General features: G+C 41.7%; 1 protein-coding gene across 2 annotated transcripts in view; it reads right to left on the bottom strand.

Moving 5' to 3' along the window:
* The window catches only part of LYN (LYN proto-oncogene, Src family tyrosine kinase), a 68,727-nt gene that overhangs the window by 5,307 nt on the left and 46,137 nt on the right, over positions 1–17,283 (bottom strand). For both annotated transcript variants that reach the window (XM_063130743.1, XM_063130744.1), the window contains exons 10-12: positions 15,885–15,961; positions 3,737–3,890; positions 2,659–2,790 (exon numbers count right to left, since the gene is read on the bottom strand). In XM_063130743.1, coding sequence (XP_062986813.1) covers positions 2,659–2,790; positions 3,737–3,890; positions 15,885–15,961 — 363 coding nt within the window. The remainder of the gene's footprint in view (positions 1–2,658; positions 2,791–3,736; positions 3,891–15,884; positions 15,962–17,283) is intronic.

Below are 17,283 nucleotides of genomic sequence, written 5' to 3'. Positions count from 1 at the left end.
CTGCACTCCTTTTCTCATTAGGCTCATTTGCCATGGGACCTTACTTATCATAGTTCTGAGTTTATTAAAATCAGCTTTCCTAAAATCCAGAGTACGTGTATGCCTACACTCAACTTTTGTCTCCTTCATAATCAAGAATTAAAGTATGACGTGGTCACTTTACCCCAGAGTTCCCGTAACTGCCATTTTATCCACTAAGTCATCCCTATTGGTCAATATCAAGTCAAGGATTGCGGATCCTCTAGTTCCTTCCTCCACTTTCTGTAGGAGAAAGTTATCACCCACACATGTCAGGAATTTCTTGGAAGGGCCGCTTTTGGCAGTATTGGTCTCCCAATAGATATCAGGGTAATTGAAGTCCCCCATCACTACTATTCCTTGAAACATTGGCAATTTGTTTCTCAAAAGTTTCGTCCTCGTCATCTCCTTGATTGGGTGGTCGGTAGTAGACTCCGATTATCATGTTCTTTTTATTCCTTGCCCCATTTATTTTAATCCAGATGCTCTTGCGAGAGTACAATAGTCCAGATGTCTTGCGAGTGTACAATAGTCAGTAGGCTAAATGGATTTTTTTTGTTTAGTAACAGTTTTTTATTTTTTCTTCCCCAAATATTATCACAATACAAACAGTAAGCCCTTTCCCCCTTCATGCAAACACCCTAACCAAGACTATTTCTCTACCTGAGAGTGTGTACATGAAGACAGCTAAAAGTGTAGTTTGATACTGATGAGGGAAAGACAAAGAGGTCTATGTTTTTGATGCTGACTGGAAGAACCAGTCTTGAGATTTGTGGGTGTGGGGTTGCTTGTGCTTCAGATTATCAACGTCTGTCCAACATGTATGTTAATAAATAAACATATTACAGAACATGTGTCTCCAGTTCTCCTCAGGAAATCTCCTCAAACATTCTATCTATTCCACTAATACTAGGTGACAATCCAGAACAAGAGAACAGGTTAAACATTTAACTATGAAATGTTATTCACCCTGTATGGTTATTTTGCCAGCCAAATATCAATTCCCACATTAAAACTTTTGTTCTAAGAACTTAACTTGGAAAGGAGCTGGATATATCTACTTCATAGAATTATAGATTTGTAGAGTTGGAAGGGACCACAAAGATCATCTAGTCCAGGCCATATTTGGAATTCAGGACCAACCCACCAAGTCATTCTTTTCCACACTATAATTTTATTTATGACAGTGACTGGCAAGGGTAAGTCTGGGAGTACAAGAACAACAGAAAAACCCCTTGCTTTGGCATTTGGATATGCATGTAAGAAGGAGTTTTGACCGTAAAAGAAACAAAGTGGCAGAGCAAATCCATTGGATACTGAAGATCCAGGTTCAATGCAGGCATCTCCAGGTAATGCAAGGAAAAACCACTACTAGCACTAATGATATTGCACTATTGTAAACCAATGTCAGCGCAATATCCCCCAACCATTTGGAGGTTTCTTTCCCCATTATAAAAGGTTAAAATATTTCTCTTGTGGCTTAGATATGGGAAGTAAGAGCTTTAAGCTAAAATATGCTACTATTTTTTCACACAGCCCTTTTGTCTGAGATCCCACCCCACCACTGCATTGCTTCTCTGAAATGGAATTCAGACTTCAGGTTGAAAGAAGTTAGACATCCTGATGTAGAATACAGCTGCGTTCACACAACACACTAGCCCACCATAGGTTAGCTTGCTGTGTGAACGCAGCGTGTTTTCCACAGGGTGGGTTATCGTGTCGTCTGAACGCAGCACGTTTTCCGCAGGGTGGCTTGTTAACCATGCAGGCTGTTTTATTTTTCTTGAACAAGCCACCTTGAGCACCTTGAACAAGCCACCACCTGTTCAGGGTGGTTAACAAGCCACTCTACATGGCTAAGAAGCAACCCTACAGAAAATGCGCTGCATTCAGACATGATAATCCACAGTTCAAGCCACACTGGGTGGGTTAGCATGTTGTGTGAACCTCTCTTGTGTTGTATAAATAGGGCTGAAACCAAGACATTCATTCACTTAAAAAAAAGTGGGAACACAAATATTTGCCTATGAACAGGTGCACACAGACTCATGCCTGCTTTGGGGCCCAGTACTAGAGGGGCTGGGAAAGGTGCAAGGCCACCACCCCCATCCACCCATACTTTAAAAAAATCACCTTAAGTGGACAGAAAACCTTTTTGTACTGTACTTAAGCCAGGACCACCAAAAACCACTGAGTTCTGCCCCTGATCCACCCAAAATCATAAAGCTCCACACCCTGGTTCTGCCGCCATATTTGCTGTGGGATCTGCTTTATGTCAAGAAGACTCTGCTCTAGTCCTCACAGCAGGTATATATATATATTTTTAAAAAAGTATTTCAAGAGTTGGCAACCTGAGTGCGATCATAGCTGGTAGGAAAATGAGGTGGTGAGGGAAGCAATAGGAGAGCCCAAAATTTTGGCCAGATGTGGGATCCATAGGGCATGCAGTTTAGATAGACCCAGTTTCAAAATAGAGATTGAAGACAGAATGAAATAGTCAGTGGTTAGTATTGCAGGCATGTGATTACAGGAGTGGATTTTGGATTTTCTTTCCTGTCATGGGATAGCATTTTTGCTTCTCCCCACCAAGCCCTGCCTTCTGTAAATTGAGTGAGAGTAAATACAAAAAGGTGTACGTACCTGGATAAGGAATTTTCCCATAAGTAATTATTTCATAGAGAAGAACTCCAAAGGACCACACATCAGACTTAATAGTAAAGGAGCCATAATTAATGGCTTCTGGTGCTGTCCATTTGATAGGGAACTTTGCACCTAAGGGGAAAAACACACTCATTCATCTTAAATCTGGATTTCTGTCATGTAGCCATTTGGAAAGATTCATAACTGGAAGGTGATGGAGAAAGCAGAAAGGATTCCGAGGAGAGCTATGACAGTAGCCTATACAAAATGTGTGGAGGACTGATGCATCTTTCCTCTCTCACAGGGCTGGCCCTCCCATTAGTCAGAGTGAGACGGACACTTCAGGCAGCAGGTGTTGGGGTAGGGAGTGGCAAGGACATGGAGGGTTGATCTGGGTGTGCCGCTTGGTCTGTCCTGCAGCCTCTAAGCTATAAGCTATTTATACTGTTAGTTTTACCCTACCCAGTGCCTGTTTACCCTACCCTGTGCCTGTTTGCTTTCTCTTCCCCTCCTTATTGTTTTATTATGGTTTTATTAGAATGTAAGGTCTTGCTATTTACTGTTTTACTCTGTACAGCACCATGTACATTGATGGTGCTATATAAATAAATTAATAATAATAATAATAATAATAATAATAATAATAATAATAATAATAATATAGACTGCTGCCCTGATACACTGTGGAGGATGCTCTCCTCTCCCCAGTGTGCAGCTAAGATTCAGCTGTCAAACTGGTCAGCCTCTATATGTGAAATTGGGGGAAGGTCACCTTGTCACTCACCTCAAGTAGAAAATGTTTCAGGCTGAACCTGCCCTCTTGCCCTACCTATACCAAGTACAAACTGCTTCCAGTCAGCTAGCAGCATCTCCCTTCCGACCATAATTGTAAACCGCCCAGAGAGCTTCGGCTATGGGGTGGTATATAAATGTAATAAATAAATAAATAAATAAATTGCACCTGGACTAACAGAGGAGATTGTGCGGCATGTTGTAGACATTTTGTCAGAAGCTTCTAAATAAGTGGGCATTGACAGAATTATTCTTATAGAGGATAACGTTATCAAATGTTACACACCTTCCCTGGCTGTATATTCATTATCTTCAATTACTCTAGCAAGTCCAAAATCAGCAATTTTGCACATCAGTGAATCCGAAACTAAAACATTAGCTGCTCTCAGATCTCGATGTATGTAGTTTTTTCTCTCTATGTATGCCATCCCTTCTGCAATCTGTTACAACAAATGAAGAGAATTAATTTTTGTATTGTGTTTCTTCAGCACACACACACACACACACAATATTTCTAAGAAGGGATAAGTTCTTCCCTTTTTCCATTAATCCAATTTAAGTTAGTTGTACTTGTTCCATTGAAATCTATGGAAGTGAAGTTAACTTCAAACATTGATACCAATAGGACCTAAGGGTGATTAACATAGTTGGATCCAACCCCATGGATTTATAAGAGCCCAGGATCAGAAAAATTAGAAGAGTTGGCGCAAATATGACAGTAAACAATACAAAACTTATAAACTATATAAGGAAATGAGAATTAAGGAAAAAATGGAAAGGAGTAGAAAGAAATTACAGGGAAGAAAATGCCAGGAAAGGGTTGGGGGAAAGGATGAATGGATGTAGACAGTGGATGTAGACTTTTCTGAAAGATCAGGATTCATTTAAAATTATAAGGCAATGATGGAGAATTAGTCATATTATATTCAGTCCTCCCTCCAAAGAGCTACAGCAATGTACATTTATCCTCATAATAGCCTTTTGAGGATGATTGGTTAGAGAAATAGGCTGCATTTGGGCAACATGATAGTCAACAGTGGGGTAATAATCAACTCATCAGTTATTTATCTTGGGAGTACTCCCAACACAACATGATAATAATCAACCATGGTGTGGATTAGGATCAGCATTATGTTCCATGCTGAGTTGACGCACTCATCCACCGCCCTCTCTCCCCCCCTCAGTCCTCCCGCTAATATGCCTTGAGTTCTTGCTGCTGAAAAACTAGCTGCCACTTTGCTGTTGCCTTGCGACTCAGTGGCCAACAAAATAACCAATGGTGGCCGCCATACAACACAAGAACCAACAGTGGTTCAAATAGCCAACTCTGCACAGCTTTAGTTCTTTGTGCGAATGATTTCGGCCAAATAACCAAATCCCTCCACACAACATGATAGCCCATGGTGGATTAAATAACCAGCCATTGACTATTTAAACTACCGTTGATTATCGTGTTGTCTGAACCCAGTCATAGCCAACCTGTGGCTATGCAAGGATTTGAACCCAAGTCTCTCTCTCAAAAATGAAGATATTTATTTATTTATTTATTACATTTATATACCGCCCCATAGCTGAAGCTCTCTGGGCAGTTTACAAAAGTTAAAAACAGTAAACATTAAAATAGTATACAAAATTTAAAAACCATCAGAAACATAAAAACAACAGTATCGATTTAAAAATAACAGTTCTGTGGTCCATTAGAAAACAAACTTAGCGTTGTTAAATGCTGTTAAATGCCTGGGAGAAGAGAAAAGTCTTGACCTGGTGCCTGAAAGATAACAGTGTTGGTGCCAGGTGAGCCTCATCAGGGAGATCATTCCACAGTCGGGGGGCCACCACTGAAAAGGCCCTCTCCCTTGTTGCCATCCTCCAAGCTTCCCTCGAAGTAGGCACTCAGAGGAGGACCTTAGATGTTGAGCGCAGTGTACAGGTAGGTTCATGTCGGGAGAGGCATTCCATCAGGTATTGCGGTCCCAAGCCATGTAGGGCTTTATAGGTTAAAACCAGCACCTTGAATTGGGCGCGGAAACATATAGGCAGCCAATGCAAGCGGGCCAGAATCCGTGTTATATGCTCAAACCTCCCTGCCCCAGCTTTCAATCTGGCTGCTGCATTTTGCACAAGCTGTAGCTTACGAACCATCTTCAAAGGCTGCCCCATGTAGAGGGCATTGCAGTAATCTAATTTGGAGGTTACCAGAGCATGGACGACTGAAGCTAGGTTATCCCTAGGTTATCCTTGTCCAGATAGGGGCGAAGCTGGGCCACCAAACGGAGTTGGTAGAAAGCACTCCATGCCACCACGGCCACCTGAGCCTCAAGTGACAGAGATGGTTCTAGCAAAAACCCCAAGCTATGAAGATGGGTGAGGTGCCGGATGACTGGAGGAGGGCTAACGTTGTTCCTATCTTCAAAAAGGGCAATAAGGAGGAACCTGGGAACTACAGACCAGTCAGTCTGACATCCATCCCTGGGAAAATTCTGGAGCAGATTATAAAGAAGTCAATCTGTAAACACCTTGAAATCAATGTGGTGATCACTAGAAGCCAACATGGATTTGTCAAGAACAAGTCCTGTCAGACAAATTTGATCTCATTTTTTGATAAGGTAACCTCCCTTGTGGACCGTGGGAATGCTGTGGATGTCATATATCTTGACTTCAGCAAAGCTTTTGACAAAGTGCCCCATGATATTCTGAACAGCAAACTAGCTAAAAGTGGGCTAGATGGAACAACTATTAGGGGGATTCCCAGTTGGCTACAGAATCGGACACAAAGAGTACTTATCAATGGAACCTTCTCAAACTGGGGAGAGGCAATGAGTGGGGTACCGCAGGGCTCAGTCCTGGGCCCAGTGCTCTTCAACATTTTTATTAATGATTTGGACGAGGAGGTGCAGGGAACGCTTATCAAATTTGCAGATGACACAAAATTGGGTGGGATAGCTAATACCCTGGAAGACAGAAACAAACTTCAAAGTGATCTTGATAGGCTGGAGTGCTGGGCTGAAAACAACAGGATGAAATTTAATAGGGATAAATGCCAAGTTCTACATTTAGGAAATAGAAACCAAAGGCACAGTTACAAGATGGGGGATACTTGGCTCAGCAATACTACAAACGAGAAGGATCTTGGAATTGTTGTAGACTGCAAGCTGAATATGAGCCAACAGTGCGATATGGCTGCAAGAAAGGCCAATGCTATTTTGGGCTGCATTAATAGAGGTATAGCTTCCAAATCACGTGAGGTACTGGTTCCTCTCTATTCGGCCCTGGTTAGGCCTCATCTAGAGTATTGCGTCCAGTTCTGGGCTCCACAATTCAAGAAGGACGCAGACAAGCTGGAGCATGTTCAGAGGAGGGCAACCAGGATGATCAGGGGTCTGGAAACAAAGTCCTATGAAGAGAGACTTAAAGAACTTGGCATGTTTAGCCTGGAGAAGAGAAGATTGAGGGGAGACATGATAGCACTCTTGAAATACTTAAAAGGTTGTCACACAGAGGAGGGCCAGGATCTCTTCTCGATCCTCCCAGAGTGCAGGACACGGAATAACGGGCTCAAGTTAAAGGAAGCCAGATTCCAGCTGGACATCAGGAAAAACTTCCTGACTGTTAGAGCAGTACGACAATGGAATCAGTTATCTAGGGAGGTTGTGGGCTCTCCCACTTTAGAGGCATTCAAGAGGCAGCTGGACAAGCATCTGTCAGGGATGCTTTAGGGTGGATTCCTGCACTGAGCAGGGGGTTGGACTTGATGGCCTTGTAGGCCCCTTCCAACTCTGCTATTCTATGATTCTATGATTCTATGAACCTGCTCCTTCAGGAGGAGTGCAACCCCATCCAGAACAGGTTGAACACCCACCATCCAGTCAGAAGAACCACCCACCAGCAGCATCTCTGTCTTGTCTGGATTGAGTTTCAGTTTATTAGCCCTCATCCAGCCTCACCTGATGAAGATGAAAAGGAGAAGTAGAGCTGCGGGTCATCAGCGTACTGATGACAATGCACTCCAAAACTCCGGATGACCGCACCCAACATTTCATGTACATGTTAAAAGGCCTGGGGGACAAGACTGACCCCTGCGCAACCCCATACTGGAGAGTCCACGGGGCCAAGCAATGTTCCCCAAGCACCACCTTCTGGAGCCGACCCGCCAAGTAGGAGCAGAACCACGGCAATGCAGTGCCTCCCACTCCCAACTCAGCCAGACGTTCTAGAAGGATACCATGGTCGATGGTATCGAAAGCTGCTGAAAGATCAAGGAGAATCAACAGAGTCACACTCCCCCTGTCTTTCTCCTGACATTGGTCATCATACAGGGCAACCAAGGCTGTTTCTGTGCCAAAACCAGGCTTGAAACCCGTCTGAAATGGATCCAGATAATCAGTCTCATCCAAGAGTGTCTGGAGCTGGCCCGCAACCACCCGCTCAAGGACCTTGCCCAGGAATGGAACATTTGCTACCGGCCAGTAGTTACTAAGATTTTCTGGGTTCAAGGAAGTTTTCTTCAGGAGTTCACTACCGCCTCTTTCAGATGGCCTGGGACCACTCCCTCTTGCAGAGAGGCATTAATCACTTCCTTGGCCCAGCCAGCTGTTCCATCCCATATATTGTCAGTATATTACATTGTTAGAAATAGATTGACCTCACTTCAACCTATCCGCAGAAGGATGGCTTTTTTTGGTTGGTTAAAATCTTCCCTCAGTATCTTAAACTCTGAATCTTCTCATTATTAATATTTTTTCAAGTGCACATGGCATAAACTTATGCTATGTGACATTCATATCTTTGTCTAGTTCCAGTCATTCTTTGCAGTACATTTAAACATACAAAAATTAGGGAGGCTATGACAAACCTGGAGCTTTATCTAATAGATTACGTACAAGCTCTGGCAGAAAACTAAGAAAATTCCATCTGTTTCCCACCAACTATCTTCCATCTATAAATATGCTTTTATTTTATTAATTGTACCAGTTAGTAACTCTGACTAAAGGTATGCAAGCCAAGCTAAATGCTAGTTAGGCAATACAACAGTTAGCCTTTCAGATCATATAGGATTTGAATCCAAGACAAAGCACAAAAGCTGGTGTGACATCATTCAAAAAGTACCAATTGTAGCTGAAATGGAAATAATACATTTTTAAAAATAATGTTTTCCATTAATCAGGGGAGGGGGTGAAAAAGGTAAGTGTATCTTCTTTATCCCTTACAGAAGTGTAGTTTTCATATTAGAATAGCCTCATAATTTGACTTTTTCCTTATGTGTGTGGAAATGTTTTCCTTCTAAAATTTCAATGTTTTTGAGCATTATATTGAACGTGAAAACAAATAAGAAATTATTGGAGGCCAAAGTTATGCTTGCTGTCCCCTCATCTTTCTCTTTCACACACACACGCCCACAAGCTCTCCCTTCTGAATTGCATCCCCCCAAAACACACACATACACACACATACACACACACTGCCCTGTTTCACATAACAAGGTATGGCTTTATTTAACCCACAATGAGCCGTGATGCCCATGGGTAACACTTTATATATCCAACACCCACTTGGTAGGTGCTGTCATGCGTACTCAGCAAGGGTGCCTCATGTGTGAGTTAAGCAATATTATGGTCTGTTTTAGGGTTATATGAGGGTTTTAAACTCTCACATAACCTGTGCTTGCCAGGTTCACACAACATGAGAACACCCTAGTGGTGGTTGTATATGCAAAATGATGGCTACCCCACCCCACCCACCAAGCACTGCAGCCTCAACATGAGGTAAATTAGGGTGACCATATTTTGGAAACCAAAAAGAAGGACAACATGGTTGGCACCAAGGGGGCGTGCCCACCCGAACATAGCCTTGGTCACATGTCTGATTTTACAGCACACATTTAAGACAAATCTGTTCTACATAACATCTTAATGTTAAAATCACTGAAATAAAGAACAAGTGAGAGATTCAATGTATCTGAAATTAACTTCACTCACTCCTACTTTTGTAGGTTTTGCTGTACTTTGAAGCTTTTGCTATATTCTCTGTGTTACATTCTCCCCTTCCTTCAAATATTTATTTATTTATTTATTTATTACATTTTAATACTGCCCAATAGCCGAAGCTCTCTGGGCGGTTCACAGTCTTTTCTGACTGTATCTTCACTCATTGCAAGCTGCTGTTGTTGTTAACAGGGTTTGCTACTGGCGGCCAAATGGCTGGCTTTTTTTAATTTCAATTTTTTAAAAAAGCTTGTGTATAATTGTCACAAGTTTCTCTACTCTAACATTAGGGTGGGTGTTGTGGCAGTGAACACTGCTTTGCCCATTCACACTTCTCACTTATATACATTAGCTTCTCAAGGCTTGTGTGTTGGCAGCACTTCGCACATCCAGACTTTGAACTCCTGTCTACTGCACAATGTTTCCTGCACAAACATGCAACTCTGAGACCCTCTTCCTAATGCCCTGCGTTTCATGCCAGCACCATGCGGCTAAGTTACAATAGATGTCTCTGGGTTGTCTGTGCAGCCTCTGTTGTCTCTCACTCTAAGTCATTGCAGACAAACCAAAGCCTCCAGCCTCAAACAATCTCTCTCTCTCTCTCTCCCCCCCCCCCAAAGTCTCCCAATGGTCCAGCTAGGCTGCACACTTGTGGCTTGGGATATTGCTTATTGCAGGTTATTGCTTGGTCATGTCTGGTGACTCTTACATCATCATCATCACCACCACCATCATCATCATCATCATCATATTCCGCCTTTTGCGGAATGAACGGATCTGTTTCAAATTTGGTATGGCTAAAGCTCTACCTAAAACCTATCATGGTGCAAAGTTTCATCTCTTTAACTTTAAAAATGACGATTTTAAAAATAATAATTTTAAAACCTCAATTTTTAAAAAATTCCTAAAAAATCAATGGATGAACGGAACTGTTTCAAATTTGGTATGACTAAAGCCCTACCTAAGAGCTACCCTTGTACCAAGTTTCATGTCTTTATCTTTAAAAATGACAAGAGTTATAACCATTTTTGTTAATTCCCATTAGAGCTGCTCTTTGGCTGGGGAAGGTTGGAAAAAACCGGATGTCCCCTCCCCCTCCTGGATTTGTCATCCAAAACCCGGGCAAATCCGGTCATATGGTCACCATAGGTAAATAACCTCACCATGGGTTAAATAACTCATGGGGCTGGTTCAGACTGCTGTTGTGTTGTGCAAACAGTGTAATGACATTCCATGTCTGCACCCTCCTCCCACAGCGACATCCTAGTGAATCATAGTAACATAGAATAGTAGAGTTGGAAGGGGCCTATAAGGCCATGGACTCCAACCCCCTGCTCAATGCAGGAATCCACTTTAAAGCAGGACTCCGCCTATTATGGTTAAGGATTTGGGGTATAACTATATTCAGAACTAATCACCATTGATTCCCTTAGCATATCTTTAAATACTAATGAGCCCTTCATTTAATCATGTTTTTAAATGGCTTGTTAAACTAGGACTGGGCAGGTGGTAACAGAGAGCTCCTTGCCAAAAAATATCCTAGCTCCCCAGCTTCCTCCCAAATTGATGCCCTCCCAGACACAGGTCTTGATGTGGTAGCAGCTTCATTCCCCTCCTCCATCGCTGTCAGCTCAGAACGCCACTCTGTGTCACAGCCAAATAGGCCTCCAGTACACCTGTCAGGGCGCAGCCACTTCTGTCATTCTGTGTCATAACATGCAGACAGATGATACAAGATGAAATTGCTTTTCAAACAAAGTGGCCCTGAACCCAGAGAGGATTTTACTAATGCCCCTTTTGTTGTTTGCGAGGCACCCTGGTCCAGCATTCCCCTCACCCCCACTGCAATTGTTGTTCTGAGAGCAACCATGACTGAACACAGTGTATTTTTAATGCAATCAGATGCCACACACCAATACATACTGCTGTAATCGCAGGAGAGAATGAGATCTTTGAACTGTCATGTGTGTTTAATTTTTTCTGTTAATAGTGCGAGCACAAGCCTCAAGTATAATGCTGTAATTGCAGGAGACATGAAAGGACATAGTGCTGTTGCAAGTTGCTTTTTTAAAAAAAGAAGTCCAGTAACTGCATGCACACCTTCAAAGCTGTGCAAGAATGCACATTGTGTGGTTATTTACAGCTATGAAATATAGCCTAAAAAAATCATGGATTTCCTGCCCACAAATCCCTTCTACATCACTTCCACTGGAAGTCAGTTCAGAGCAGAGGGCTTTGCAGGTGTAAATCCCACTGGTCAAAGGTACTGACTTTTGCTTTTGCTTTTATTCCCCCCCCCCTCCTTTCTTTTTTCACTGAGCTCTTCTGCGACACTCAGAGGAGATAGGTAAGCCCAATTCCACTCACAAGCAGGCCCTGTCTGTCTGTCTAAGTAGCTGGAGAGAGCCCAGAATCAAAATTTTGTTCAAGGAAAGAGGAGGAGAAAGACTGGGGGGAGGGCAAATTGGTGATTGTTGTAAGGGGACATCAGCAACCCCCTCCAAAAAAACCATACACAACTGAGTTCAGTTTTGCTTCAAATTTGCAGCCCAACCAAGCATGGTTAGCAACTATGGTCACAAAACTATGCATGTTTAGACAGAAAAAAAACCCTACTACTCCCAGCATTCTGGATGGAGGATGCTGGGAGTTGTAGGACTTTTTTTTTTTTTTTTGCATCGCATTGCACCCTATAATCTTAAACATTTGCTCACAAACCAAATTCTTATAAAAAACTAGCATGGCTTAAAACTGGTTTTCAGCTGCTCAGAAAATTATAGAGTTACATACTATAAATAAATTGCATACATATCCACACACTCTTTAAAATGTCCCTCAGGTATCAGTCCTCTATTTGACATGCAGTTCAGCATCTATAAAAAAAGAAACTGCATTCTCTCCTTGTTCCGCTTTTTGAGGGTCAGGAAATGGAAAAAATACTGGTAGCACTTCCTACAACACTGACACAAGTGCTGAACACAGTTAAAAAAAAAGAAAAGAAAAAGAAAAAAGAGAAGAAATATTGCACCTAAACTGTCCTACCTCTGCATAAGCTTTATAAAAGGACTAGCAGTTCTGACCTAAAGGCTCAGAAATAGAGCAGCCATATATTCTTTACAGAGAACAGTCCTCTTATTTGAAAGGTTGTCTAGTTCAAGTCCAGTTTAAAAGATAAAGAACCCTATCAAGTGTTACTCAGGACCCTTTTTGGGTTGAAATGCTGGGAACAGAGGACTTACTATATATGTAAGCCATGAAATGGAGTAGGAGTGAAACTTTGGTTCACAAGTCGTCCTGTTTTTCTTTGAGGTCAGAAAGTTTTTCTGCCTGGAGTCTAAGATGAAGGCAGTCATGCTGACAAATCTGTGGTCAAGTTGTGGAACAATGGACCAGTATGAAAAGAAGTTACAATGTTTGTTACTCCTCATAGCTAGATGCCTAGCTCCTGAACAGCTTGATTCAGTTTTCCTCGACTATTTTACTTTACTCACTAGAGAGACTCAGACTTCACCACACTTTTCATTTTAAAACATTTACTTCACTTTCTACCTGGATTAATTTTCCTACCAGGACTTCGTTGAGTCCTACACCTTAGACTCTGGGAGTGGTCTTTTTCAATCTTCCTCTGGGTCCCCAAATGCCTGTACTTCAGATCTTTGCTTGGGACAAATAGCTATACCTTCCTTTTAATCCCCCCTCCATTTCCTTCCTTTTCTCTAAAAGTTTGGACCATATTGCTTCATAGTTGAAAGCTTCAAACATTACCTTTAACTACTTTGGACTGGTGGAAATTTAGGTGGAGCTGAGTAACAATCCAAATTCCTGCTAGTTGAGCCTACAGTACTAAAAGTTTTATGTGCCATAATTATTCCATTTGGTACTCTAATTTTGTTTTCATAGCATTGTTTTCTATTGGCCTTTACAAGAGTTAAACTGGAATTTATTTCACATAGTGTAATCTTTACATGTAACCTGTGTGGTTCATGGATACAGGTTGTCGTATTATCCAAATCTGGACATCATGGGTTATGCAAGGATTATTTAACTCTCACATAACACTGCCCTCCCACCACTTGGTCGGGGTTGAATATGCGAAATGCTGGACAGATATGCAGGCACATGCTGTGGCTCATCACGGCTTAAATAACCCATGATGGGATGTTTGAACATGCAGACTGGCCCCATTGTTTGAATAATGTTCAAAACCAGAACCTCTCTGTTTTTAAAAGATTGCTTTTTATTTTTATGTTTTACGCCTTAGTAACTGTGAGCCCCCTTGTACATTTTAAAACAAAGATACATTGTCAGTCTTTTAACAAGTAAATAAGTAACTGCAAAAAAGGAGAAAGAAAATGAAACGTGATAAGAACATAGATATAAAAGTTGCTGGTGTGGCATGTTATTATTTTTAAAAGGGGCACTGTTATTAAGACAACAATTTTGGGCCATATTGAGGCTAACGTTTTCAACAGGAAATTGAGGTTATGTTCAAAGGATATTTTTTGCAAACCACACTGCTTTGTAGTGTGTGCCCTCTGGTAAATATTGGTTTTAAAAGGGTATGGATATATCTGCGCGCACACATGTTCTGTGCCCTGCTCCATTTATATTTTTTCCCTTTTAGTTGTGCTTGTTGTCAGCATGAAAATTGAATAGAGTATTTTTTTCCTGACCAGCTGCTATTTGTTCTAAAGAGAATGAAAGCCATTCGCAAAAATGGGGAAGACAAAACAGAGAATAGCCTGTTGAGCAACCATTTACCAAAATGTGATGCGTTTTCCTTTACCCTTTCCTTATTTTCTCTTCCTTGCCCTTAGCTTCCTTGCATCTGTCTCTCTGTAGCAGCATTTCCCAACCTAGCACCCACCTATGGGATGGACTGCATCTAGCCAATGATCGGTAATAATGGGGGTTGGAGTCCAACATATCCAGAGGACACCAGGTTGGGGAAGGCTGCATTGTAGTAACCTCTTTTACTAGTTTGGGAAAAGGGATGCACATTACTTTGAATCGCTCTGTAAACTGGCAGAAAGGGGTGTTCTCTAAGGGTTCTAAGGAACTGCGTTGTTTCCTGCTTTGCTTTAGGTTGATAAAAGACACTGAAGGAAGTTATTTTGGGTAAATGCAAAGAAGAAGTACAACTCCTTAAGAGTTTCCTGAGTTACCCAATAGTTATTAGGCCTAGACGTTTTCTTCTCACATGTCCATGATGGGAAGCCACAGTGTGTCCTCCTGCATGGCTCCAGACTTCCAAACACCAGCTCAGGGCAACCCCAGCACTAGGACTTATGAAGGCAATGGGTGGCCATCCCTGGCCATGTCTCACTTCCGATTAGGAATCAGCACTTCTGAATTTGCTGCACAGTCTTTGGACTGCCCACCAGATATAGGGAGCTGTTTCTGATCCTGAGGACAGTTAGTGTGACATGTCCCCAGTCCTTCCCAGTTAGGAGAACCCCCTCACCAGTGGTTATGCATCAGCCCCTTTCTAGGCTACCTTGCCATGACATTCACTGTGATCTCCTTGGTAAAAGCAAGCAGCTATTTATTTTGCTAAGCACAGTGAGCGCTTTCCCCCTGCAGCACAAAAATGATTCCTTTTCTCTATTACTATGTTCCTTCCTGAAGTTAGAGCATTTGTGAAGATTCCATGACATCACAGCAACTCAGCTAACAATTGGAGGAGTCAGAACGGGTGGCAGAGAGGGAACAGTTCTATAAATACAATTAATTGTGACTTCATCACTAATCTCAAGTTTACATAATAAAACTAGCTTTGTAGATAAGCTATAGTTAGGGTTTCAGTGACTACCTTGACACACCTCTGGTCAGGTTTATCCCAGTTACATCCTACAATGCTGTACACTATAGTTGCTATTTATATAGTCCAATCCAGGTACATGTTTCTATTATCCCACCTATAGCTGACCTGCCATTGCCTCCTCAAAATTGACCTTGATACAACTTGACTGAGCCACAACTGGTAGGAGATAGTAGCATGTGTCTGGAGAAAGAATAATAAATATCTGCCCCAGCAATTCAGAAAGCGATCTGTTTATTGCCTCTTATGCAGGAAAATCCATTTAAAAACAAATATTCAGCATCTAAAAGAAGGAAATCAAACTGGACCTTTTGGACCAAAGCCTGACTAAGCACCTCTGACTTCCAGGCACCTGTGGAACTGAGGTATAGCCAGGGCCAAACAACCTCTGCATCACATGTCTTGAGCTTGAATTCACTTAGGTTCAGAGAGGTGGTGCAGAGCTTGTGGCTACACAAAATGGTTCCTGGATTTCCCCCAACCATTGTTTCCCCTTTGTAAAAAGACTTGGGAAAGCGAAGTTCTCTGTTGCAACATCAGCATTTGAGAAAAATACAGCAGTCAGTTAGAATTCATGACAACAGGCACATAATTCTTCTTGATTTTTCCATCTACATTTACATTTTGTTTACCTGAGCTGAGAAGTCAATGAGCTTTGGAAGCAGTAATTTTCCACCCTCTGAACTCTTCAAAAAATCTAGTAAGCTGCCTGTGTGAAAAAAGCAAGTGTAAGACAAGTTGGCAAGGAGCACTTGTAAAGCAGGGGTGTTCAAATCTTCACGTGAATAACAGAGAAATTCATTTATGCACATGTTAAATTAGGAAACATATGCCTATTTTTTTTGCAACATTTATATGCTTTTCAGCTTTCTATTCTGCATAACCAAACCCAGAATGGTTTAAGAACTGTTCTTGTGTATACAAACGGTTTACATGCATTGTAATGTGTTATCATAATTTCTAACAATTGTATCTAAACTCATGTTGCACCCATTTTTTTAAAAATGAAGCAGGCTGAGTGTAGCCTTATTCTTGTATGACAACTATGATTTTAACGGGCATAGTCTCGTTTGAGAATTTGTCATGCACTATTAGGAACCTACAGAGCAAAGCAGTTTTATTTATTTAATGTACTTTTAAACCACTTAATAACCCAAGTTCTCTGGGTGGTGTACAATACATTAAAAACATAAAAGGCAAACAATGAATAAAAACGGCACGTAATGAAGCCAAGATAAAACCAGCAGCAAAGAGTAAAACACTACAGAACACAAAGCCAGGGTAAAAACAGCAGCAAAATAAAAGAGCACTAAGATATAAAAGCACGAAAAACAGTTATTAAAATGCTTGAGAGAATGAAAAGGTCTTTGTCTGATGCTGAAAACAACATAATATAGGTGACAGGTGAACATCTCTTTCCACCACTGAAAAGGCCCTCTCCTTAGCAGCCATCCATGTATCCTCATTTGGCAGGGGCACCTGGAGAATCATAGAATAGTAGAGTGGGCAGGAAATTCTCCTTCAGGTAACCTGGTCCCAAGCCATTTAAGGTATTAAAGATTAAAACCAACACTTTTGAATTGGGCCCAGAAATGGACATGTGGCAAAGTTCTGGCATAATATGATCACAGTGTTCAGTCCCAGTTAGCAGTCTAGCCACCCTATTTTGGACCAAATGCGGTTTCCAGGCCATGTTCAAAGGCATGTTGCAATAATCCAAACAGGTGATTACCAGAGTGAGAATAATTGTTGCAAGAGAGTTGGTATATCAGAAGCCGCTAACAGGTGCTTTGAACCACCAAGGCTACCTGTGCCTCTAGTGACAGTGGTGGATCTAAGAGCACCCCAAAATGATGAACCTGCTCCTTTAGTAGGAGTGTAACTCTCCCTAAAGAACAGGCTGAACACCACTTCACCAGACAAATGAACCACTCACAACATGTATCTCTTTCTTGTCTAGATTGAGACCCAGTTTATCTAGTCCATTACCCTGTCCAAGCACTGTTTCAGAACATCAACTACCTCACCTGC

Source organism: Elgaria multicarinata, chromosome 7, assembly GCF_023053635.1.
Source record: "Elgaria multicarinata webbii isolate HBS135686 ecotype San Diego chromosome 7, rElgMul1.1.pri, whole genome shotgun sequence".
NCBI classification, from domain to species: Eukaryota; Metazoa; Chordata; class Lepidosauria; order Squamata; family Anguidae; genus Elgaria; species Elgaria multicarinata.
Note: the sequence above shows the minus strand (reverse complement) of the source record. Positions and strands in the feature narration are given on the sequence as shown.